This window comes from Pezoporus flaviventris, unplaced genomic scaffold (assembly GCF_033815535.1).
Source record: "Pezoporus flaviventris isolate CSIRO_AGI_PZ_B2104156 unplaced genomic scaffold, CSIRO_AGI_Pfla_v1 ptg000054l, whole genome shotgun sequence".
NCBI classification, from domain to species: Eukaryota; Metazoa; Chordata; class Aves; order Psittaciformes; family Psittacidae; genus Pezoporus; species Pezoporus flaviventris.
In genome coordinates, this window is record NW_026892602.1 from 3,966,150 (window position 1) to 3,993,786 (window position 27,637).

Below are 27,637 nucleotides of genomic sequence, written 5' to 3' on the forward strand. Positions count from 1 at the left end.
TAGATTACAAGGATAGATTACACTGATATGAGTAAAAGGTCAAAATAGGAAAACAGAGGGAGGCAGAGGGAGGAAGTGGTAGGAACATTTTCACAACTCAGAAATAACATTAAGGAAATACGTGCAAATTTATGACTGGCATGTAACTGTTTACTCTCTTCCATACTCAGAACAATAGTTAAATATGTCTTGGTTTTCTAAAAGATTGCTTACTATGTAGAAGTCTGGATTATTACTTATGCAGATACATATTTTCTTCAGATTTATAAATAAATATTAATAATATATAAATAATAAATATTTATTTATTTATAAATAAAGAAGTTTTTTTCTCCTTCTGTCTCTGGCTGCTACCACTGCTGACCAGTATTTCTGTGCTACCAACACTAATTCGTAGAACATTATTTCTGTGAACAGCCCTAAAGATCTTGCTATAATGTCTGCTTAAAACAGAATAAATTCTATACAATGCTGGATATTTTTTTCACCAACTAGACAAAACAAACTGATAGTTTATTTCTTTGAATAATAAACTACAAATTTTTGAGTACCTCCATTATACTTACTGCACTTTACTTTTGCAACCCTCTAACATTCAGCTGGAAGACCCCTGCTTCTGTGGGCACAGTGAGGACACAAAAGTTGCACTGAGGATGCAAATTCATAAGCATTAAATGACGTGTGGAATTACAAAACTATTATAAGGTGAAAGATATTGAGATCTTACTGGAGATGTAGGTCTCTTATTCTGCATATTGTTTAGATAGACACATAGCTTTCTGCTGAGTCACTCTGAAGTTCAATATTAATCTCTCCTTCAAAAATATAAGGCAGAAAAGGAGCCATATCCAAGCTTTTTCTGTAATGAACAGAATTAAAATTGGTCTGTCCCATCTGCTTCAAGAAGTGCAATCCTATTTGACCAAAATCCTACTTCAAAAAGAAAATAGTATTTTTGTTGGCTGCTGTTAGCTATAAAGGACAAACCCTAAAAACAGAGGATGGATAACAACAATCAGCAGAAGTTCTCTACAACCCTCTTCATATGTGGTCGGAACAGCATTTGTGAATAGAAAAATGATAAACAGTTTTTTAAAGCAAAAGAAAGGGCATCTGATACACAGCTAAGATGTGAATCAGGTAGTTTATGTTTACCTACTAACTCCAGGGTTAAAAATTAATCACAATACTGTTTCAGCCAGCAGATTCAAGAAGCCATTAAAAACAAGCTTTTATGTGAGGATGATTATACTACATCTGTCAGATACTACTTAGGAAAAAAACAAACCAAACCAAATTCTACTAGTGATCGACCTGCAAAGGACCCCAGCTTGAACTTTTAAAAACACCCAACTAACCTATTCACAGAAAATAAATTATTTTTACCCATCTATGATTAACCAGTTATATCATCACCCAGTGTCCTGAGTTTAGAAATCATATCCATTGATTTAGCTCAACAAGTTGCAGTGCCAGGCTCTGGGTATTATCATTGGGTTTTAGCTGAAGAAGTTGAAGAAAGTATCTCTAGGGTAGAAGAGAGCATTTTAGATGTTTTAAGAAAAGATCTTTCTTTGAATCCTGCCACAAAAATTATGCTGAAATATCACTTCTAGGATCAATTGGGCCTCCTAGTATTTATATTATTACACTACACAGAAAAGTCAGAAGTGTTCAAAACATACCTCTCTCAGACCTGGAAATAAGGAGTGCAACAGGCGACGATAGTGATGAACTTGTAAAAGTTCACTAGGAATCAAAAGCACTATCAATCATCACCTGTTAAGTATAAACTTTTCAGATGAACTGTATAGGTTCCTGCGAGTTCCTAAAGAGCAGAAAGAGATTTTCTGGTTTTGCCCGCTGTTCACTTTTAGATGTTAAACATTGATATCCCATAGAAACTTCACAATGCTGGAAATAAAGGTCTAAAAGTACACAACAGAAGGTGGTGCAGAGCCTTGAGCTAACATTGCATTTGGTGTATATAGCTTCTTGAACCCAAGACAGCAGCTCTGCATGTAACCTTACTATGTGAGGTAAATTCCATTATAGATCTCAGCCTCCCAAGTTGTTCACAAGACAAAGAAGTGAAACAACTGCTGTTTATACATACTTCTGCAGACAGAAAGTACTGGACAGTAACTGTTTTGTTTTTTTTTCCTGTCTAGCAGAAAAAAAATATAGTAAGGACTAGAGACTGAAAGATTGCTGAAGCCAAGCATTCAAACTGAAATCAGAACTTCTGAATTGTGAGGCTGATTAACAATTGAAATAAATTCCAGAGAACTGTTCTCAGACCAACTGAAAGATGCATTTACAGCCAAAGACAAATCACTGGACTTGATATAGGGACAGCCAAGTGAAACGTAGTGCCTTATGATATACAGGAGGTTAAACTAGATGATCTGACTGTCCCTTCTGGCCATAAGCTCCATGAATCTATGAATCATAGAAAAAGAACACAGAACAAATACAGGAGATGGAAAATAAACTACAAATCTTTCTTTAAAATGTTTGTTCCTTCAAACGGAACTGAACCCCACCCCATAATTTGAGTCCTCTTAATTTTACCAATGGCATGCAATTCTTTTGATGTGCCATTTAAAAATGTATTAAAATTTCATACAAAATATTTGTTTAAATGAAAAGCAGATAAAATCAAAGGCAAAATTTATCTTCATTACTAAAGAGTATAGACTTAAAAATGGCATTCCTTTCAGATGAAGGAAATACATCCTCTTACTGTAATATATTAGCACAATCCTTGAATAAAGCTCTGAACACCTACTGAAGTGTGCTTTTGAAGAATGCACAAGATGAATGTCATATGCAGCCAGCATCTATAAATCAACTTGAATAATTTAATACCTGTTGAAATTTTCCTCCAATTTATTATATGAAATAATAACATGAGAAGTAATTACAATGAAGAAAAAGTTCAGGTGCAACAGCATTAGTTCAACATCTAGGATCAAGTGTCAGTGGAGATTAACAAATTTCATTCATTTTATCTCCAGTACTGGAGACATGCTGCTCCTAGCTTTAATAGTCAGGAATGTCTGTTAGTTAAATGAGTTTGTAAAGGCAGTCAAGTGAGGGCAGACAGCGACAGTTTAATTAGGGAGCTTGCTATAACTCTATCTGGGAGCTGTAGGCACTGGACTAGAACAAGTGTAAAACAGCACTCAACACTGACTAGCAACCCCTGCCCCCCCTACGCAACAAAACCCCTCCAACACAAAAAAAAAACCCAAAACCCAAGAAGATACTTTTCATGGCAGATTCTCTCATTTATTCTGGCGTCAGGTTGGCTACAGGTGAACAGGAGTGACATAACCACTGCAGCAGAAGAAAGGTAAGGTTAATAGAGCAATCATTTATCTTGTATTGATTTCTGGACACTATGTCCTAGATACATTCCAAGATAGAATGACAGCTTTCTGCTTTGTGTCGGTAAGAGAAGAAAATGACTAGCACCAGTATCCATTGTTTTCCTATCATATTTCCTTTTAGAAACATGCCACACTTAGATTTTTATACAGACAAGGAAATCCAAACAAGTTTATCACAGAAAAGGAGGGTTAGGGGATGGTTAATCAGCCATTTGTCTTTGCTGCTGGGTAGTTGGGAGTCAAAGGGTCAAAACCAAGCACAATTCAACCATTTGGTTTTATCTCAGGTAACCCTACATCTCTGGTAATTGAACCCATTGCACCCGGTCAGAGTTCCTGTCACTCATATTCAATGTCTGTCATTACTGAGAAATGCTTCATGACATATTACACTGACAGAACTACCACTGCAAGACTAGAAAGAATCCCCAGGCACCAGAAGTAGAAGACAATGGAAGCTTCTTTCAGAGCAGTGATGTTTAACATTTTATGCGCTGACATTGCAACTGCAACCACAATATAACGAAAGTCGAGCAAATGGAAGATTAAAAAAAAAGAAAAAAAAAATAATTCCATAGTTTATCTGCTTCAGGGACGAGCAGGCAACACCAGAAATAAACTGGCAGCACCAAGGTTGCTTGCAGGTAACATTAAAAAAAACCTTAGAAAAGGTTGTATGAACACACCACTTAATACTGGACCTCAATATGATCCTGATTTTGTTTCTGATAGGCTTTAGAAATATCATACCTCCCTTAACTATAGGCATCCAAATGCTTTTCTTTCTTCCATTTCTTTACTCCCAAGCTGCAAACTGTAACAGGAAGAATAGTTTGCATACCCTCTGATGTGCTGAAGACAAGGAAAAACACCCTAGTTTTTTAAAATCTCTCAAATGCCCCTGCACATAGAAATTTTAAATGCAAAAATGCCAAAGATATCCACCCACTTTTCAGCTTTATAATTCTTTATTTTTTCTGTAGAGGCACACCTAACAAACAGGCACACCACTTGGACCACCATAACTGTCTTCATCAGATATATTCAAGACAGCTTCTCTGGACCAGAAAAATTTTTGCCAGAATCTGTCTCAGTCCACGGGTTTAAAATTCTACAAATGTGTCAATTGCACATTAACATTCTATTAGCACATTCATTAGAAAAAAAAACAACAGTGAATGGAAAGCTGAGAGACTTGAACTTGGAGATGCTGAGGGGAGTCAACAGAAGACACTAAAACCTTCATTGTGATCTTGATGGGTTTAAGTCCATCTTATCTTCTTTTCATAAGAATGTGGAAGCAAGGAATCTAACAAATCATTTAACTGATCCTCTTAAAGTAACTGATGCAAAAAGCGATTTCACTATACTTAAAACTTCATTTCTAAGAAAAGCTTTAAAGAGTTCCTAGATTCTCAAGACCCAGTCCCCAGTCCAAATATTAAGACTGTATTAGCTAGTCTACTATTTGTAGCAGTTTCTTGTACTGCTTTAATGATGTCCAGACCAATCAGCAGAGAGAAATAATTTCTTTCCATCCTTAGTGCCCTGAATAAAAAAATAAACAGGATTAAGTTCTTCTCCCAAATTTGGTGCAAGTCCAGAATTTTAGCAGAGATTATTATATTAAACACTCATAGCTTCAAGGCTGAGGCAAATACCAAAGGAACATCAATAGTGTGAAGAGTTAGCTTCCTTCCTAGGATTATAATGAATTTCACACGGAATAATGCAAAAATATCCTTAAACTAGATATCTCACATTTTATGAAATCAATTTTGATTAATTTATAGGATTAACCCAAATTTTTCCACAGCTGTCATGCAATATGTGATTAATTTTAAATAAGAAGTTGCTAGGAATTCTGAGATCAATTAAGTAACTTCAGCATTAGTCATTATCTCAGCAAAAGAAATTTGAACAGCAAACATAAAGTCAACTTAAACTATGAAGCTGCCCCACGAAAAACTGAGAATATGCTGCCTAAAGTTCATAAAAGTTCTAATGTTAAGTACACTATTTCTAAAGCAACCATTATTTTCACTTTGAGAATAATTTGTATTTCATTGTGAAGTATATTCATACACACAAAAAATCTCAAAATAGGTTTAGAAACTACAGTTTGCAGCAGTAAAAGCTGTCCAGTAAGAAATATGTGACAAAGAACAGCACAATAATTCAGCCATTAATAAATCTGGCACAATAACTGTTATCTTGTCCAACAGTAAGAGAATACATCTCCAGTCCCTCCATGCTGGATTTTTATACTGTATTTTTATGCTAAAAGCTTTTCTCCAAAACCCCACTCATATCTACCAGCTCTATACAGCTGACTATTGCTGCCCATTCCCTACACCAAATACTTCTAGATTTAAAGCAGTGAGCAGATTTTGGAGTACTATGGCCAAAGAATCAAAATGAATGATACTCAGATCTATAGCCTAGCAGGAAAAAAATGTGTTGCAACAGTTTTTCTAATGCTGAAATACCATTTCACCAAATGTTCCTGTCAAGGAATGGTTTAATTAGCTTGGCACCCATGCCACTTATAATCACCTGTCATTAGCAACAATGCTTGCATCTGTTTACACGTCTGTCAGAAATGCTAGCCCAGCTGAAGTCTAGGAATAAGACAACTTTTGCTAGCACTTGACCCCAGATGTGGAAAGGTCACCTTAAGGTTACCTATCCCCAGATAGATACATTGAAATATGTAATAAAAGGTTCTTTATTAATTCTTTAGTGTATAATCCCTTTGATTACTTCTACACAGAATTCCATTGCTCTAAGCTAACAAGACGATACAGTATCTATACTCTTTCAAAACTCTTCCTGATTTTTTTTTTTTTTTTTCATTTGGAGAGGATTGGAGATTTAATTTAATTTGGAGATTAAATTTCCAAATTTAGTTATCCAGACCACAGTTATTTTACCCTAGTCCATTAAACCACAGCGTGAGAGAACAGTTTGGGTTGGAAGGGACCATTAAAGGTCATCTAGTCCCAGTCCCCCCTGCAATAAGCAGGGACATCTACTTCCTCAGGTTGCTCAAAGCCCCATCCAGCCTGGCCTTGAACATTACCAGGGGTGAGGCATCTACCACCTCTTTGGAAAACGCAGTGTTGCACCACACTCTCCATGAACAATTTTTTCCTTATATCTAGTCTAAATTTACCCTCTTTCAGTTTGAGACTATTACCCCTTGTCCTATCCCTACCTGACCTTGTCAAAAGCCCCTCTCAAGCTTTCCTGTCGGCCCCTTTAGGCACAGGAAGCTGACCTAAGGTCCCCCCAGAGCCTTCTCTTCTCCAGGCTGAACAAGACCAGCTCTCTCAGCATGTCTCCAGAGCAGAAGTGCTCCAGCCCCCAGAGTAACTCTGTGGCCCTAACTGGGCCTTTTTTTATTGATTAGCTGCTTTCCTCAGAGGTAACCTTAAACAAAGAAGAATACAATTTTATGAGCAGGATTAGCCTTAAACATGGGAGTGGAGCAAACACGGCAATGACTGTCACAAAAAGCTGAGAGTCATTAGGCAGTGACATTATGAAACCCTTAGGTGCTGATGGACTACAAATTCAATTATCATCTTCATCCTGACTCTAGAAATGTGCATTTTAGGCCAGCTGCTTTAATAAGTGGTATTAATGGCTTTCTTAAAAAATTATGTGGTTTTATGCTGTTTTGGGGGTATCCCATTTGCAGTTTCCTCCACACAAGGTACCTTTCTACTGAGACAAATATTTCTGTCTTGCATGTCATTTAAATGCATAAAGGACTGCTGTAGATTTTCAGTCAGTAGTATTTTGCTCTTTGGACTCCATTCAGCAAGTGGGAGTTGAAATTCGTAGCAAACATTTTCTTTATGAGAAGCAGAAGAGAGAAAACTAGATAACAATCTACTGCATAAAGAAATAAATACTGCAGTCTTTGACAGAGAAAAATATGCAATGTGTATTTTTGTGACATGCATTTAAACAAGATGTTGCTGACTGTTGTTTCATTTATTTTGATTCAAAACTAATGACATGGGAGAAGGGTCCCATCCTGATATGTACACTCTTGTGGGGGACACATTCTCTACCCAGATTGTCACAGCATTTTTCTGTAGATTACACACATCTATTTCAAAGGTATTCAGCAACAGATAACGACATTCAAGACTCTTTCACAACTTCCAACTGTAAAGAACTCAGTACTACAATCTTTTCACCATACTGCTTTTTCAGCATGGATTTTGCAGGCTTGAGGCTTCTCTTTTTTTTCACTGGCATATATATTGCATGCCAAATTCATCTAGGAATTTCAAAGTGCTATAATAAGGTAGAATAAACAGTTTAAGCTACACTAAAAAGACCTTTCTGGAGGTACAGAGCAATTACACCATTGCTCTGCATTTCAAGTTTTTTATAATGCAAGAGGAGAGGGTAAGATATGACAAATGCTGAATGATATTCTGGCGAATTCTGCTTACTAGAAGGACTCATTATATTTCTATTCAGTATACATACCAGGAAATCAAGCATGATACACATGCATGTTGGGTGGTAGGGCAATAACATACTAAAATGAAGGGAAGACCCTGTTTTGATAGTTTTTTTGTAACTCTATGATTAAGACACTGGAAGCAAAATCAATATATTTCTATTCTATACTATGCAACTGGAATGCTCATTATAAGCTGTTCTAGCCCTTTGGCAAATATCTCTAGAAGAAGTAAATAGGGAAATGACAAAAGCAATCTTACGGCTCCATCCTGCAAATGCTATGTGCTGCAACACTTGCTCTCTAAAACCAGAGCAAGCTAGCTGTGCATTCAGAAATGTTTTAAAGTCTCAAAACTCTTCATAAATGTCAGCACTCGAAGGGCAATGCCCCACACAGAACAGACACATACCTGCCCTTTCCTTTACACAAGCACATGGATGGCATCATTGTATTCTAGCTCCTGCTCGAAGGACTGGAGATAGCTTTTTGTGTACACAGTCTCTAGTAAGTTAAAGGACCTTCCACCAAGTTCTTCACCTGATAAATATAGTTTAATGCACAAGTATTTTCACATCTTTCTAATGCTGAAAATAAAAGCTTGCAGATGTTACAGAAACACAGAGCTACTGTGAACAGTACAATTTAAATGTACTTTCCATACTTGTAAGACACATGAAACAAAGCCAAGAACTCTTTGGCTTTACATTCTGGTGAAATCCAAACTGGTCTGAACAGTTATAAATGGTTACTGTTTGTCTTGGCTCCTACCTGTATCAGATTCAGACTGAAGAATCTTAGTGAAGAAATTATAAGGGATAAAATGGATATTTCTAAATTACAAGACTGCAATTCCAGTGGCTCAGTATATCAGTTTTCTGTTTCATTTAAGTCTGCTGTAGAGAAAATTGTGGGATCTGACAACAAAGGATAGAAAACATTTACTTTTGTGAGCCAAAAGCTTCTTGCCTTGATTATATTGAAGATTAACCCCCCCACCCCAACAAAACAGATGAAGATCAGTTACATTTTGTTAATGACTCAAAGGGGCATAGGTTACCGACAGACTAGATACCAAACAAATTTTGAAGTGCACTCAAGTAAAAAGGTATGTAATTGCAGTAAAATTAATCTCATGTTGAATTTTAATCCTAGAATCATGAGTGCGTTTTTTCAAGTAACTTTGAGGTTTGCACCATTTAAAATTAAGGGGAAGCAAGCACTGCCACTGTGTCTTCTGTTTGATGGTGAGACATAACACTTAAAACTGACAAGTCTAGCACCACTTAAAACCAGCCTCTTTTGTTTACTTTTGGTATTTTATCTGACATTAATGACTTGGCCAGATAGCCAGGCCATGTTGGTGACATGTTAGCCGTCAGCATTACTTACATCCAGCATGGAAGGAGAATGTGGCATCTGTGAGAGTAAAACAGACCAGTATTGCCAGCTTTTGTTTCACTTTGAGTCAATCAGCAGAATTGGATTAACAAGTAGAAAGACATAATCTATTGTGCACAGGATGAAAGTCAGAATGAAAGCTCCTTCCTCAAGGTTTGTATCAAAGCCTTAACTGGTGTCTGAATAAGCAACATAATCTTAACTTCAGTTGAAACATAATGCTAACGGTAATATTAACACTGACACACAAAGCTTCCTAAAGTCTCTTCAAAGTTTGCTGGATGCTTGTGTGTTTGACAGAAATAAGTTAGAAGTGTCTCAGAGACCAGGCTGATCAGTGCTAAGGATGAACGCTTCGCAGCATCCATGCAAGTCCAGGCACCCATCAAGGCAACTACGATGGCCACCCTTACTCATCAATTACCTATTTCTTAGAAATCCTAGAAAAAATAACTACTGGTAGAGCATCTGGCATTACATAAACTGAGAATCACAGTGGATGATGAAAGAGGACGAGAGACACATTAATCATTCTCCTGCCTAAACTGGACTATGAATTGTACAGAATATGGACCACATACTATTCTTCTAAATGCTCCCACAGCCAGCACATGATCAAGAGCTTGAAATACATCATTAATTTATTATAGATTACCACTTCTATTCTACCTTCTCATAACACAAGATGAATATGACTAGAAGAGAGATGGAAAAATGGAAAAGATAAGGACCAAGGATGCATGGAAGACAAGGGGGAAGCAGAGAATGGAAAATTTTGGGGGGGGGGGGGGGAATAATAAAAAAATCTCCTTGAGGCCTTTGTTGAAAGCATTTAAATCTGTGGGAAAATCCAACCTTTTTTTTTTTTTTACTTTTTTTTTTTTTTACTGAATACTAAACAAGTTGTTGAGTATCACTTCGAAGAGTACTAGTATTGTGACTGGTTAGACAGAGGCTTACTGACTACTACTCAAAGACCATAAAAATTGTCCCACTGCCACATACATAAACTTAGCATTTCCTTTTTTCATTCCATTATTCACTCCATTATTCAACACACATTAAAGATAGATGCTATTTAGGAACCACCCAATATTCCAAACCACAATTTAAGGTGATGGACACCTACCTGAATTTTTACTTCCTCCCTTGACATGTGTTCAACCACACAGAAATAAAAATCCCTAACCTGTATTACTTATAAAAGTTCATTACGTCCATGCTTTTCACTGTCCTGTAATTGAAGTAATTATTAGATATAACTGCTCCCTAAAAGTAAGCTCACTTATACCGAATTCAATTGGGAACCATCTGATTATAGTTTTCCACCTTCCAGCATCAGTGGTGATGGTGGTTATATACTCTAAAATGAAGTTTTAAATAATTTGATCAATATACACAACATCCAAATAATGAACCCCGGAAGTTTCAGCTTTCTAAGATATTTTTGTTTTAGAAAAGACAGATGACTTGTGAAAGATAATTTAGCGTATCTGCAACAAATATTACCGCAGTATAAGGCAGGACATAAAGCTTGCTGTTTGCACCATTAGGTTTGCCACAACAAATGAGACACTGTATGTGATGTATAGTGCAGGGAAGCAACCACAGCTGTTTGCTTCTGTAGAGGAGTACATAAGTGCTCTGCACCTGAGTCTGCAAATATTTATTAAGCCCTTAACAGTGAGGTTGTGATGTTCATAACAGCTACTGCTGAAATCATTATCTATGGATAATTAACTATGTCAGGACACTGAGGTCTTAACATGAGGTCCTCATAATTCCCCACTAAGGGAAAGACAGTACAACATTATTATATTAGTAATATTTAACAACAGGATCATACTAGTTGTGTTTTAATAATGAAGGCTGAATACCACAGCAAGGTTTAAATGAATATTAGTTACTGATGATGCAGTTTAACCTAGGCTTAAATTCTCAGGTTTTGTTACTGCTAAGCAATGTTATACACCAACAAACAAGGGCTACATCTAATTAGAAAATGATATAAATAAAGTATTTGTGTCCTTGCAGATTTAATTATTATTCATGAATTTTTTAACTGTTTTCCAGCAGAAGTCTGTAAACTTACTGGGAAGAAAAAAGAAATAGGAAAAAAAAAAAAGTTCTTATTTGTCACTTGACCAAAATAACTCACTTGAACTTTGGAAGCCCTGCTATTTTTTTCAAGCATTTTTAGAAACAGCTATTAAAAAAATTTTTCATCACGCAATAAAAAGGCTTTTTGACACATAAAGACAAAAGCTTCAGGCTGTTTATTAAGACTACTTCCTACTGTGTTGGGCTTTGTTTTATCTCATAATTAAAATCACACCTGAGCTGGGCCATCTGTGAAAGTGTATTAAGTTTCTTACAAAACATGAAAATCCTTTCATTTTTTTCATACAAACACCAATAAATCTTGTAGAAGTTTGGGTTTTTTTTTTTGTGTATGCGACACAGAAAAATAATATGCTTAAAGAAAGGTCAGGCTTTGAACAAAAAAAAAATGAGCGGGCAAACAAAATTATTTTTCTGTTTTCATCATCAATTGCACCTCATAATAACTGATACATTTTAAAAAGCTGTACACCTAAGCATAAAAATGAAACCTTTTATCTTCTGACGTTTCTCATGCTGTTTTCTTACAGCTTTATTTGTAGGGTAAAAATAAAAATTAGTAAAAATCGAAGGATTAGTATTTTCCATAAAGTTAGCAGTTAGGAGTGTGCAGAAAAGATCAGTCAGCACTTTTTAAGATCAGCAACTCTGTTGGCATGCTATGAATGTGCTCACAGGTTCTAGTGAGAAAAAATAAAAACTATGTATTTCATAAATATAGATACCTTATAAAGTTCAAAGGGTTTTTTTGTTTTGTTTTGGTGATTTATTTGTTTGGTTTGGTTGGTTCGTTTTAAAACACTCTGAAGAGAGACCAAGATTTCCTTTTACAGAAGGACATTGTAGAGAGAAATCCCTAAATATAGTCCATATCCATCAAACCAAGAATATGTCTTTTCAAAGTTCTTCTGTGTGCACAGTTAAACTGAAGGACTAATGACAAGAGGACCTAAATTCATATTATACTATTCAGACATATACTTCAAGTAGTTTGTTTCAAAACACATGAAAATTCAAACACGTAAGCGATGTTATTTATTTTGTTCCAAGCTATATTCCTTCAAAGTAACCATATACATTTTTGAAATTATCTCGTTTAATGCTACTGTTCAGCCAGGAACCAAATACATATTATCCTCATGCTTCTTAATCGTGTAACTTTAATTACACAATTAAATTTGCATAGTATTTTGGTAGTCCAGAATTCTACTCAGAATGTTTTGAATGTCTCACCCAACGTGAATTAGAAAACCACTACTTTACACACAGAGAGCAATTAGATCAAAAGGCCCTAAAATGGCAGTGATGAACAGTAATTTTCCATCTCAGAGTAACAAAAGAGCAGGCATTGGAATATTGAGAAATAAAAGAAAAATTATTTTCATCAGAATGTACTATATTAGAGTACAATAAAACAGCAGTATTGAGAACTAGTTTTTATAGGCAAACTGAATAAGCAACTGCATTCTGCGCTCCATGGATTTCACAAGACTCAATACGCATAGAGATCTTTCCATGCTACTGGAACTTATAATTAACAATCAACAAGCAGAAAACTAAAAAAAAAAAAAAATTAATTTTTTTTTTCCTATATATATTTTGAAGCACAAAGATTCAACACTGATCTGCACAACCTATCATGGATTTAAATCCCTCTGATATTTACATATACTTGAGCTACAACATTATTTTTGTTCTTAGAAATGCATTTGGCTGATACCACACTTAATTGGTAAACACAGTATTTGAGTCTGTGTTCTTTTAAATTACTACTTTTACAATAAAAATTAAATTCTGTGTGTTATAAATGAGATTCTAAAGCCACTGAAAAGCTCCCTTTTTTCCCAAATGTGGTTTGATTGTTTTGGTTGGGTACTTTTTTTTTTTTTTTTTTTTAAATCTAATACTGAGGCTTTTTTTAAAATTCATTTTCTTCTTGGGTTGTTGATTCAGAAGAACATATTGAGTCATGTTAAGCAAGAAACAGCAACACTTTTTTAAATGCATCTCCCTGTAAAAACTGAGTGGTCTGAATCCAACTCTGCAGTTATTCTGTCCTCCATTATTTTACAGCTACTTTCATCCATCTTCCTAAAAACCTCATTCACAATCTTACATAGTTCAATCACTTTCCCCAAAAATTTTTCCTATTGAAGTTGGCCAAGAGCCAAGAAACAAAGGCACTTTATTCTGTAAAAAGGTTTTCTCATTCAATTGCACAAAGAGATTTCTTATATTTAAGAGAACTACTTGGTAATGACCATTTTACCTGCCTAATTACAAGCCATAAAGACTTTTCCAATCAGATATGTCTTTCTTCAGCAGTGTCACAATAGAAGTCTGAGATTCCATAACAAGAAAATGTGAAGGATACTTAACAGGACCTGTGCCCTGATTCTCCCTCTTCTCAGCTACATTAACTTAAATCTAGAGTAGCTCTCCTGAACTCAGCAATATAACAACAGTATAAAATCAATCTGAGAGAAGACGATGATGGTTAAAACAACCCAGATACTTTTATGTGATTTTAAGCAAAATTAATGTTACATTGTTGAACACTTAGCACTCATCCCTTCAGAAAACAGTATGGGTCACAAAAATTCTGACACTTCTTCCCTGTCCCAACCTTCTCTACCTGCACAAATTCATAGACAATTTAGTGAGAACTATACTACAGCAACTACAGATACGTCCCAGTCATCAGGCAGAATCACAACAGGGAAGTACCCCACAATGGAGGAACTGCTTTGTAATACCAATGGACAATATTTGTACAGTAATTGACATCCTACAATGTAAGAGATAATGACATAGATGACCAGGTGAAGTAACCCCGCATTAGCTGATAGATGCTAGCAGCAATTACAATTTTTCCCCCATGTCTTCTGTGAATGACAAGACAAAGATGAAGCCAAGAAGGAACTTTGCTTCTGAGAGGCAACGCCTTTGGGTCTACTCTTGAGGAAATCCTGGTTTTACGCTTCACGTTGCCCAAGGCTCTGCCTAATGCACAGCTTCCCTGCACATAAACTAAACAAACACAAACACAAGATTCCAGGCAGTTAAAACTTAGGAGTTTCTTCTGAGAGTACACTGAAAAGAATCCTGTTAACTGTGGGAAAATAATGGACCTCCAAAAGATATCACTTTTCCTGTAAATTCCAAGGGAAAAGCAATAATGAACATACCTTAAAAGTGTACTAATTTGCACTCTCTAATCAGCCTTCTTCCTCCCACTTAGCAAACACAGTAGAGGTCCAATTCCCAAAGTCAGCAGTATTTAGAAACATTTTTCTTCCCTGTATAATGAATGATCAAGAATAATTAAAACTGAACAACGACTGACAAAACTAATGAACAATGTATATTTATATGCATTATCCTTTCTGGTTTTCATTATTGTGTTTGTTCATTTTGTCCTCAATTGAATTCACAACATTTACTTATTCACATCTGCACAGCAGTTGCCTATGGAAATGCGTTAAGTATCAGCTTTCAGTCTTCCTTCTCATATGCCTTCCCAGCTGTAAATGAGGTTAGGAAACAACACTGTAAACACAGAAGTTCTTTCGAAAGGTAAAATAGTGGAAGGAAAAAAAACTTCTCAGGAAATTAGATTTGTACTGAGGTTTTACTCTTAAAGGAATACCCAAACCTTGACTGCATTTAAAACTTCTGAAATACAAAATACTACAGGAAGAGCCAGCAGAATAAGGCCTTATATCTTTATGGTAGTCTTGTATTATTATTATAAGAAGCAGAATAAGGCATTATAGTAATAACGTATATGACAAAAATATAAATAGCACTGAATGCTGAGCTCATTGGTTAAAGTAGTAGGCTGCTTGCTTTCTTTATTCTTACCCCCTTTTTTAAAAGAAAATGAGCATTTGCAATTCCTTCAGAAAAAAATGGGACACACACAGATGTCATAAATAATTCCAATGTAAACCCATGCTAATTTATTTCATGTGTAACTCCAACACAAACTACTTCACAGTTAAATTGCACCTCCTTTTATTGTGTATGCACAATAAAAGTGAACAGATGTGCTCTTCCAAATCAAGCTATTACTACAATTAAACCAACAGTCATTTTACAAACCAGCGAGCTATTTCACGTGCATCTACAGCACTGATCATCTTCCCTCCACCACCCCAGCTCAACAGAACAGCGAGTTATTTATAGAGTTATCTATCTTGCACTTTGCAGATGATGCCTTACATTATGACAACAGTGAAAAGGTCTCCGTACCTGCCTACCTAAAACAAGTTTCTGTAAAGTAATGAATAGAGACAGCTTGGGGACTATCCACCTGCACTGCCTGCCTTTTACTGCCTGCAAAGCGAAACCACAAGGGATTGGCAGAAGGTACTTGTCTGACAGGGCCAAGACAGCCTTCCTCCTCAGTGACAGCCCGGGCCTAGGCTCTTAAACTTGACCCACCATAATTCCTTCACAATGCAGCAGTGAGGCAGCTGACAGTAGCAGCTGCACCTCCTAAGCGAGATGGATGGAATTTTCATAACTAGTTCCCCAAGTTACATTTTACCTTCAAGATAATTTATGAGCTGCTATGGAGCCTTGAAGAGACAATATGCTTGCCATAAAATTAACTGTAACAGTCTTGTAGGTTATAATTAACACTGGGAGGGTAGCACCAACTGGATGAAACACATGGCATAATTGATGGTGAAACTGGAAATTAAGGAAGCTAACAATATCATTACTGTGCACATCACTTTAGTGAAACCTATGCGTTCCAGGGGTTAATTACAAACCCCTTCTAACGTACACGTTCTGACGGGGAGTGGATGAGTGTCACAGCTAGGAGGAGGCAGGTCTGCTGGCAAGGCCACCTCGCACCTGGACTGATGTATATATTGGGTTTTTTTGCCTGGAAGAGATATACATGTCAAAGCAGCAGCACCAGCACCTGAACATCTGGCAGCAGGCACACTGTAGTTTAGAGATAGATGATTGCTCAAGCTTCATAGAATATTTCATTTTCTCTGTAGGCAGCATACTTAATGGCAAAGAAGAAAAAAATCCTCTGCAAGATTCCACTTAATGGCACACATTATTAATTTAAATGACTTGAGCAAAGAAAAACATTTTAACTTTATATTACCATAATTTAGCAGCAAATTAAGATTATTTTTCTTTTCATCAGAGTATTACCATCTTGGTTTATTACATTAGTCTTTAGAAACATGCAGAGCAATCCTTTTAGCATCTTCCCTATCAAGGGAATACTGAACTGAAGATGCACTGCTAGCAAACTAGTTAGTCAGAAAATAATATTATAAACTGCTGCCATCTTTGGGAAAGAGAACAGGTAATTCATCTACATGCATCTAAGACTCTACTCTCTAGCCTAGGTTTAAGCAATCATTCATGTAATGTATTTATTTGAATCTCAATTTTTTTTAATTAATTATTTTTTTATCTCTTTTTTTTTTTTTTTTTTTTTTTTGTCCCTGGACAAGAGATGTGAAAATGTACAGATAAATGATGCAACAGTGTCACCTACAGGCAAACAAAACCGTTTAAATCCTCCAACAACCCTCTTACCTCTCAAACCCCTTTCCTCCACTCCTTTCTCCTCCTACAACCTTCCCCTCACCAAGACACACATCTGGATTTTGGGATTATCCATATCTCCAAGTATGAAAAGAAGGGCAAATACCTAAAATGCTTTTAGGACAGCCTATTATAAAATAAGCAGACCTTGTATGTAGTAAATTATGCCTTACAATAAACATGCTGTGTAGCTAGCAAGTCACCTACACTGAAATGGACACACTGATCACCTTACATCTCCTGAGCACTTGTTCAAATCTACCTTTAGTGGGTGGTCGATAATAAGTTTGATGAGAATATCTTTCAGAACTCAGAAAAACCAAATGTTGATTTTACTAAATATGAGAAAATAAAAATGAGAAAACGTTAAGTTGCCTAAGAAACAACCAACAAAAAAATTAAGACTATTTTCTAAACCTGTACAAAGAATTACTTCCAGCATAATCTGGAGTTAAATCTAACTCTAGCACATCCACAGGCATAACTAATGGATCCATTCAGCTTACCCTTGTAGAGAAAGTGGGACACCCTCTTATTAGTAGCTCTTAGAATTCTCAGAACTTTCCTTTTCCAACAGAATACTGTTTTCTCCTAGTATACTGCTTTTACTTCAATACTCAATAGCCTTTTCTTAGCTTCCCCCATAAACACTGCATTTTGAGAGCCTGTTTCTCAGTCTTTTTGGTATATCTCAAGACACCTTTTTGTTTCCATTATTTATCTTGATTTCTAATTATATAATTCGTATCCACTGATGCTACTTTAACAGCCTTCTTACCCATGAGCTGTAGCTGCTCCACCACCAACCCAGGCCAGATAATCTCTAGAATATAGCAATATGAAATATGAGTATTGTGAATTACCACTCAGTTGGGGTGTTGCATACCTAGAACTGTTCTCAGTTGGCTAAGCTACTTAAGTAAGTCATAGTAGGATTTTCTTCTGCCACTACTACATATGCTTTAAGTGCTGTGTTATTTGGGCTGCTGTCCCTTAACAAAATAACAAAATACAAAAAAAAATGTGTGCTACATAACAGATTCCCAAGTTCTCTAACTTGACAAAGCATAAGAAATGCTTCCCTTTTTAGCTATTTGAAACATCATAGTTTATAATTTAATAATTGCACAGAAATTATACATTAGGATTTAAAAATTTAGACAAAAGAAACAGTACAAGTAATATAGCCAAATTAAACTGTTTAGTAGCGAAAATAAGGAAAGTAAATTAATAATAAAAATCCATAAAAATCCATTAGAAAACAAACAAACAAAAAAAGGCAATCCAATTTTGTTCTCCAGTTCATCTTAGTTTCTCTGATCAGCTGATGCATTTCCAACCCATTCTTTCACCTCCTGGTGGATTGCACTTCCCTCTTGTCCAATGATGTTAACATTGTCCAATAATTTGCTATGGCTCATATGATTATCTGTGTACATTACAGTACCTTTCAGCACAAGCAAACTGTAGAGCAAAGCAACAGATTCACACCCTCTTTTTGCTCACAGTCAGCCATGATATTCGTTGGCTTATCACTACCTTACAACCATGGTCTAGACTGCTTAGAGCATTGACAGCATCTTACTCAGTTTCTATATCCATTTAATTTTTGGCTGCTCTGAAAAATGCCAGCAAGTGTACCAATTAGTGTCAGCTGTAACAGTTGCTTTATGTGATATCACACCTGCCTAGTAGGGCTTAAGAACCCACGTATTTCACACAGGCCATCAAACAGATACCCACTGGGAATAATTTTTGGCACTATCTACCTGAACCATATTTGAAGTGCTGACCTGAAAACAAAAGGCTTTGTATTTCATGACCAATCCCTGGAGCCATCAAGTTCTATATATGTGGAAAAACTTTAATAACATAAGGCTGACAGCATTTAAGTCTTCAGTCATGAACTTATGTAAGCATCTGCTCACTCATGCCATAACATGATAAGCACACCACTTGGCTAGAAAAACCTGTTATGTTACCCTCTACTTTTCCTGTATTGGTAATGTATACAGACTATTTAACATGGATCCTCCAAATTAAATTTATTCAATTCAGCTTTGTGACAGATAAAGCTGTGACAATAATGTTACTAACAACATTAAAGTCCTGTTTGGATAAGGCTTCTACTATTTTACAGAATATAGAATTCTATCTTTAGAGTTGCTTAATTTTGAATGTCTAGTTTTAGACAGAGTTTTAATGCATACTAAGTTTGTAAGTGGTTTTATGGACATGTTACATACTTTGACATTAGCACATTCTCCTGAAGGCCAAGGAAAGTATGGATTGGTATTGCAGACCAAAGAAACCTCAGTGGATAGAACAAAATTAATATATGATAATTTTTCATTCTTTGGACCATTCACTTTATCCCTAATTTATAACACCAGGTCTTTAGCTAATGTGGGCAGCTGCAGAGCACTGTGCACCACACTGAATTCTCCAGGCTTTTCTCTTTTCCCCTGCCTCTGGCAGACACCAGTCTCTCTTACAGGGATGATGACAGCTGATGTCAATGCTACTTTGTGGTCCAGCTGTCTGATGATGTGGCTAACACTTTGTCTACACAGATTATAGATTTGTTACCTCCGTGATCTATTCCATCTCCAGTATCCTGCAGCCTGGAAACAAAATGATCTCCATTTCCAGCATTCAGATCTCCCAGTGGTGGTGAACAAATCATTGTCAAACCACTGGAAAAACAACACTAACTATCTTTCTTGTACTGCGATCATGAAAGCTTACATAAATAAGGAAATGTCACCCATGCTGACTTTAGAAGCACGTCCAGGCGAAATAAGTAAAAAAAAAAATCCCATCCAAAACAAAACATCAATGCATGCTGATAGACCAGGAAAATTCTTCATCACTTTTTGTTTTGGAACTCTTAATTGCACTATAAACAAGGACTAAATTTGTGTCAGTTGTCAGATTTGGAACTGTCACTGAATCACCTTTTGAAAAATCCATCTGACATAACAAGAAGAAAAGCATGAAATCAAAACAGGGAAGTGCCAAAGGACTTTGATTCAGTAGTTATTCAGGTACGGGATGACACATCCCTTTATGGTTTTCAGAAATGGAGCATTAAAACTAAACTAAAACGGTAAAGGAAACCCTCAGAGTAAACAATCCCCATGAAGTGCCTTAATGAAGAGTCTGACACAAACAGAAGCCTCACACAGAGCTGAAGTTCTGCAACTTTGACTAGACTGCAGTATAATATTACTTGTTTTAAGTTCCTACACCAAATAACATATTTTGCACCATATTTGTTGTGTGTATAGTGACATCACAAGGTAAGAAGCAGCATTTTCTGTAAGTAGTCACAGCTTGTAAACATAAAGTCTTTTCAAGGCTAATGGGTCAAGAGAGTTTCAAAGGAAAGAATAGTGGTGGTTAAACAGCAGCATTTAATCAAGCAGTATTTCCATTGTTCCACAAAGTACTTGTACCTATTGATCCCAAGCTTGGCTGCCTCAAAGTCTCCTCCAGACAAGAAGCACAGGTGAAAGACAGAGGCAGAAAACAGGAAGGGTCAGGGGAAGCAAAAGAAGCCTGGTAATAAGCAACTGGAGAAAAGTCAAAGGTCAATCAAGGCAGCTGATGTCTAAGCATAACTACAGCAGGAGACTTGACAACTTCATTGAAGTCGCAGTGTTTTCTCCATTCATTTGAAAGCTGCAAGGTTGGTTTTCCGTCACCCTCAAAATATCTTCCTTATTAACATACAGTAGTCAGCACTGACATCTAAGTCACACTGTACATTTCCTTTTTGAAATACTGGTTTAGGTTACATACTGGGTGGTGAACAGTTTCATTTTCTTCTTTTAAAGAGCATATGCATGCACACATACAAAATAAGAATATCAAAGAATATGAATATAATTTTCTTTCTGCTACAAGTTCCAAACTGACAAATCAAAATTTTTGTCTATGCCTGTTGCTAACATATTGTGTACCTAATCCAGCTGACATACATGTTGTCCACAGAGGACAACTGTTAGAGAAAGTGAACTGGAGATGTCGCAGCTGTGTGTACTGAGATTCTTAATAATGTCAGAAACATGGACACTGGAATCTTCAACATGAAAAAAATTCTGTCATTCCAATGTTACATAAACTAACCACAACAGTTGCGTGTATGTCATTTAACATGCGTACACTTTTAGGATTTCACTGTCATATTCTTTGTTGTTCTTACTATAAAACTGAACAGCATTCACAGTATAAAACTGAGATTAGGACTCCATTGTCCCACTATGTAGTTACAATTTAAATTCCTACATAAATATCCACATAATCAAGATCTCACTGCTGAGCAATAAGACTATCTCAGTAGTAAGACAAACATTCACTGTAGCTAGAAAAAAAATACACACCTTTACATTGCTCTGTCAAAATTGTGAGATCTAAGAAGGGGTTTGACAAAGGCAAAGAATGCTAAGGAATTATAGCTCAAGTTTGACGTAAAACCTGAAACTTATATGGTTTGTCATGAGTAAGAGGTTTATTCCTGAAGTGTGCAAAAAATGGAAAAATATAACAATTCCAAAAATACACAGTGACCTGATTTACAAAAAGTTATGGGTTGTGGATGACCTCACAAAAATTATTTTTTTCATTGTGCTCTTTCAATAAAGCAAGGTCTTAAGCCATTGATTGTTAAAAGATAGAATCAATTAATACTTTTCTGCTGTTTATCTCGTGAACCAGGTGAGTTTTGTGTTTACTTTCGTCCAAATTATTTATTGAATGCTTATTCTCTTTTCACTATGCCAATTTGTCATTACATGATGACTTAGAGAAAACTTAAGTAGCACAACTATGAAAATACAACAATCATAAATAATTTTATCTTTCCTATCAAACTTTCCTATTTATTATGTCTATCTTTTCAAAACCAGGTTGGACAGAGCCTTGGTTGACATTATTTAGTGTGAGGTGTCCCTCCCCACTGCAGGGGGGCTGGAACTTGATGATCTTCAGGTCCTTTCCAACCCTAACTACTCTATGATTCTATGACTCTATCCCCAACACTGCACATTTTCCGTTACCTGTCTGAATTTCCTCTGAGAGATATGGTTCAATTCCATTCAGGGAAATAGTGAAATGGACATCAGAGTCTGCATCATAATAAAGCCATTTTGGAAGAATTAAGATTTATGCATGAAAAGAGACTTATTTTAATAATAATTTGAATAACCATTTTTTTCCTTGCAGTTAACCATTTCAATGCAGTTAAACATTATCTTTTTATGTTAATCTATTGTTGATTTATTGAGGACAAATTAGTTTGGTAATAAATGTATTTATATGAAAAACATGGCAAGAAACTATTAGCAATTAAGTGCAAATATTAAATACAATACAACTATAACATGATACAAGTTCTATAAGGAGAAATTGAATGACAGTCCTGTTCTCCTGGGCATTTACTGATCAGGAAAAGTGCAACATTCCCTCTTTAAATTCAGGCACTCTTTGGCCAAACTCTTCCTTTCTGATACAACATTTTTTCTGGTTCCAGTTAAAAAGTAAAATTAAAAAAGTTAATAGTATCATCAATGGGATAAAAATATTAAGGCCTTTTTGAAAATTAATCAGGTGCAGATATTGAACTGTACTTTTTCATCCTTTGTTTCACTTTTCAAATGATAATTTCTTCCACAGCCACCATTAAATCTTGATCTATTCCAGCTCTCTGTATGGGTCATTGATTCTAGATGTACCATGGTTATTTTTAAATGTTTCCCTTTTGTAGAGAAAAGGGGGCTGTCTAGAGCCAGATGGGTAACTTCACACTTCATTTATCAAATCCAATGCATTAGACTCCACCCTCTCTTTCCCACTATTGCTGTTAAATTTCCATATAATTTGGTAACAATTTTCATTATCATACAGTGACCCTAAAAAGTCTATATAGGCTTGCATGGTTCATCCAAAATTCACAGCTGTTCCCTTTACCCTCTGTTACAGTAGAATCTAAGGTTCCCCTTACTTTATAAGCTGAACAGCAACCTTCTATAAGCAGAGGTCAATAAGGGGTCAGTTCAAAGGGCTAGAGCAGCTCTTTAACAGCTATAATAACCTGTCCATCAGGCACTATCGTACAGTATAAACAAATCTGGGGCTTCAGAGATTCTGGACCATTTCTGTTAACACTTAGAAGACATTCGCTGAGTCCTACCTGAGCAGTATTTTGGATCACTACCACTCAACAACAGAACAACTTGAACACATTCAAGAGCTGCTCTGATACTTAAAATACTGATGACAGTCAAAAGCATATGAAATTTTGAGCCATAACACTAAGTGCACTATCATGTGTTTTGGACTACAGAGCTGGAATAAAAACTGAAAGAGTAATTTCAGTTTATTGATATGCAGAGCTAGTGGTAAAGCTTAAAGCAAATGATACAAGGACATACTATAGCCAAGTAGACAAATACCGAAACAGGTCATATGCCTTTCCTTGAGAAAGGGTATCTTTCTAAAAGTTTAATCATTCATTTTGTAACAGTTCCCAGCACACATTTTTTTTTTTTATGTAAGGTGTCAATGAAGCAAATAAAACCCATGGAGAAACAGAATGCTTACATAACTCTGCAAAGACCAAGAGTACTGTAAAGTTTTTGTCAGCTGCCCTCCCTTCATTGACCTAAATTTCTTGAAGTTGTACTGTTCATAATGTGCTCTCTAATGCACAATGTAAAGTAATTAGAGTCATCTGTATTTAACTTCCTGAGGAAAAAAAATCTATTATCTAATCTAGCTGATCCCCTGATAGCCCATTGAAAGTAAAATACTGTAACCTATTGCCTGCCCTTTGACAAGTGCTAATTATTTCCTGTCCAAGCACATTTTTTTCATGTAATTCCAAAGTACACAATAGACTGATCTCTAAAACATGGGCAGCCCTGCTAGTACCACAGCAGACATTTTATAACTTTCACCACCGTATGCCCGATGGCTACCACAGTCAGTGCTTCATTCCAGACATCTAGCTGGAGCTTTGATGAGGTAAAGTGAGGTGTATGGTAACAGTCTGTTTATGCACATCATATGGATGAGATTCTCAGATAGGTCACTGGAATGGGAAACATCAAATGGAAAGAAAAGGATTATGGATATTTAATACTCAAAGGACACTTTCTTTCACAACGTTCAAGGCAGAACACTCTTGAAATTTTATTTCAGGTGTTTAGTTTTAAGAAGGCCTGCACTTCATCTGCTTGTGCCTCTCCCCACCCCCAACAAGAACTTCAGCGTTTCTCTGTCAAAGACTAGACTGTATACAACACCAGCCTCTGATTACATTGCGAGGAGCAAGCAGTGGCCAGAACCACCATAACACTCATTGCTTTTAAATGAGTCCAGATTGCCACAATTCCTGATGACTTTGTATATTGGGAAATTACTGTTGAACTAAACAAACACTAAAAGGATATTCCACTCATTAGAATTGTTTAGCCTTTTCTTATCTCTAGGAAGCTTTCTATTCACATTCACAACAAAGACATATGTGGCCCACAACAAAGCCTTACACGATTTTCCCTGTTTCCAGTGTAGCCGAACCATTTGCATTATTTAGTAGGCATGGTGACAGAAGGCAAAAATACCCCACAAAAATCTCTTAAATTCCTCAAAAAGGAACAAACAAAAGCCACATGATAATACCAACAATATTGTAGACCCACCTTACTAAACTCTTTTCTATTCTGAGATCTTAACTGATTAGTATGCAAAGAAAGATTCCATACTCACAAGAACGCAAACTTACAAAACACAACCTCTAATATGTATAATAATTGGTACTATGTAATAATATTGAATTTTTATCTAAAGCTTCTAAACTGTTTCAAGTCCACTCACTGTAATTACTGGGAACAGCAAAGCCACTCAACTGTCAGATCCCATATCGACAATTAACTTTTCAAACTCAATCTTGCAGAACTTTCAGGAATTTTCCAGTATTATACACTAACAAAACACAGGAGAACTCCCTTAACTGGAACCTTTAGTGCAGGTGAAAAAATATCATGCCAATGAACTACTAATTTTTATTAACATAATCTATTAAAGATACTTTTGACGAAAAACTGTTGAATTGTAAGCACAGGACATCTCATTTTAAAGGAAAATTGTAAATATTTGGTAGAAATATTTCAGACTGTTACAAATTTTATTTATCACAAGAAAAAAGATTACTTAATGATTATAAATATATAGCTTTTAGAAATGTGAAAAAAGGTGACATCAACTCGTAGCAGCTAAAAAGAAGGACACAAAGTGGCAAATGGTGGAAATTCTCCTTTTTGAATTCATGTACTTCTGAATGAATTACACGTATGATGTACCTGTAGTTTCTGAAATGCATTCATCTGACTACACTCCAGTAACAAACTTTTTCAAATAAAAACTTCAACAACTTTTTCAAATTGTTAACACCACCATCTGATTTACCATGGCAATGAGTTCAATTTAAGAAGTCCAGTATAATAAAACAGTTATATGACACAAAGTATAGGAATTTATGCCAGTCTTGCCCAACACAACCCAGTTAACACTGGTTGGACAGGACCAGAAAATGTGAGGATTGTGAAGAAAGCAGGTAAGAAGAGTAGCTATTAGCATGGCATGCCAGCAAAGAGTGCTGCTCATGTTGTAAGCAATAAGAGGAAACGTTTAGGGTGATACCAATCCTCCAATATCAGTATGAAGCTATTACCAGTAGACTGCACTCTATACACAGAGTAGGGAAACATTCTACCCCATCAAGTAACTCTGAAATCAGAAGCAAATACATTGACTATTCCATTCAAGTAAAAAAATTATTTGACCAGTAAAAATTTACATTTTTCTTTTAAACATCAACTTGCCCCCACTCTTATAAAGGGGATTTATAAGAGTGGGTTTTATATACTTGTTTTCAATTTTAATTATCTTACCATTTTTCAAAGATTTCTCACCTTGCTGTCCATTCCTTACGCAGCCTTTGTCGCTCTGTAAGAACTAGCAAGAAACACCTGATTGTTTTATTCCTTTGTTCCTCAATTTGTTCCTCTTTTCGAAATTCAGAGAGGACCAGGCTTGTCTGAAAGGGAAAAAACACATAAAAATTATAACCTAGAAATAGGAAACAATGTGTAAAATTAATAAAAAGCCCATAAGAAAATTAGGACAGTAAATCAATAGCTTTTTAAATTACTGTTCCACTGCTGACAGACCAATACAGTAAATGATGGTTAGAAATGGCCGCCATATATTTGGTATTTAATCAATATACATGGCATATAAGGTAAACCTTAAAATCTCATCGCCTTAAGTAACATAACAAGACATTGTGCATTCTACCACTCATTTTCTTGAGATAATTATTTTCCTTTCTAAACACTTCCTCGTATCAAATTATATCAAGAAATGTTTCCCTCAATAGAGCATTCGAGGACTTGCCCCCTCCCATTTGATCCTTCTAAAGAAGAAAATAATCTGTTTGTAGTGTGTCTTCTGAGAGGAATTTCTGGTGATTTCCTCATGTTCTCTTTATCACTAAACATTTCAAGTAAACAAGTAGTAAGTCTTAACCTGTTTTTTCATTTATAGAATAAATTATAAATTGCTAAAATGCATATATACACACACGGAATGGATACGTCATCTGTGGAGTAGGATAATGGAATATCTGCCTGGCCTTCCCAAATGTTGTGTTAACAGTTAACAACGATGTAACGGAACTGCAGAACTTGTCATCCTTCATCCTCCCAGCAAACTAACTCCAACTCCCTCACTCTATCTTTGCCTGTAACTAGCAACTCGCTCACCAGTTCTTCCCCTACGCTTCCCCAGGTCTTCCAGCTTGGGAAAGAAACAGCACATCCTGATTACTAACACATATGTCAACAAGTACACATGTGCTGACTTGATGTGCAGCAGTCCGACCACAACAGAGATCTACTGTCAATGCTGCAGTGTTTTCCTTCAGTGAAGACACTATATTTGCCTTTCTTGCCTTAACCAGCCACTGATAGTCAATTATTGTTGCTATTCTCACCTTCAGTCTCATGTTCTGCAGACATATGAAAGTGTCTAAAGGCTTTTGGAAAGGATGACTGAATGGACAGAATGCTTGCATGTCTTTTTTTTTTGTCTTCACAGAGAAAGAGGCAAAAAAAAAAAAAAAAAAGAAAAGCTTATAACCTGAGTAGTTATAGAAGTGAAAACACAACTCAGACATCACCAAAAGCTGCAATTCCTGCTCCCAGCATGGCCTCTCCTGTGAGAACAACATAACAAAGACATGGCATACTGCCTTCTCCTCAACATCACATCCACATCATATTCTGCCCTGCCCAAAAATACACCCACTAAGATTTTTCTGGGAATTCTGTCAGAGAAAGGATTGTTATCTTCAGCTTGTGAAAACAGGAAGATCTATCCTTGGCCTGACTGGCTGGGTTTTTTTTTCCCCATAAGAAACAATATTATGCAGATTATATGCTTCTTAAACTATGTAAAGTACTGGTAACATTGCCCCTGCCATGGTGGTTCCAAGAGACAAGCATGACAGGGGTTACAGAGACAGAAAATAATATTATTACACCAGTATCAGATGATAAAGAGCAAAAAAGCATCTTCTTCCCTGATTCCC

The 27,637-nt window shown here is 36.0% G+C and overlaps 1 protein-coding gene across 2 annotated transcripts in view; it reads right to left on the reverse strand.

Moving 5' to 3' along the window:
- The window catches only part of FTO (FTO alpha-ketoglutarate dependent dioxygenase), a 249,494-nt gene that overhangs the window by 106,812 nt on the left and 115,045 nt on the right, over positions 1 to 27,637 (reverse strand). For both annotated transcript variants that reach the window (XM_061469046.1, XM_061469045.1), the window contains one exon: positions 25,959 to 26,083. In XM_061469046.1, the coding sequence (XP_061325030.1) occupies positions 25,959 to 26,083 (125 nt within the window). The remainder of the gene's footprint in view (positions 1 to 25,958; positions 26,084 to 27,637) is intronic.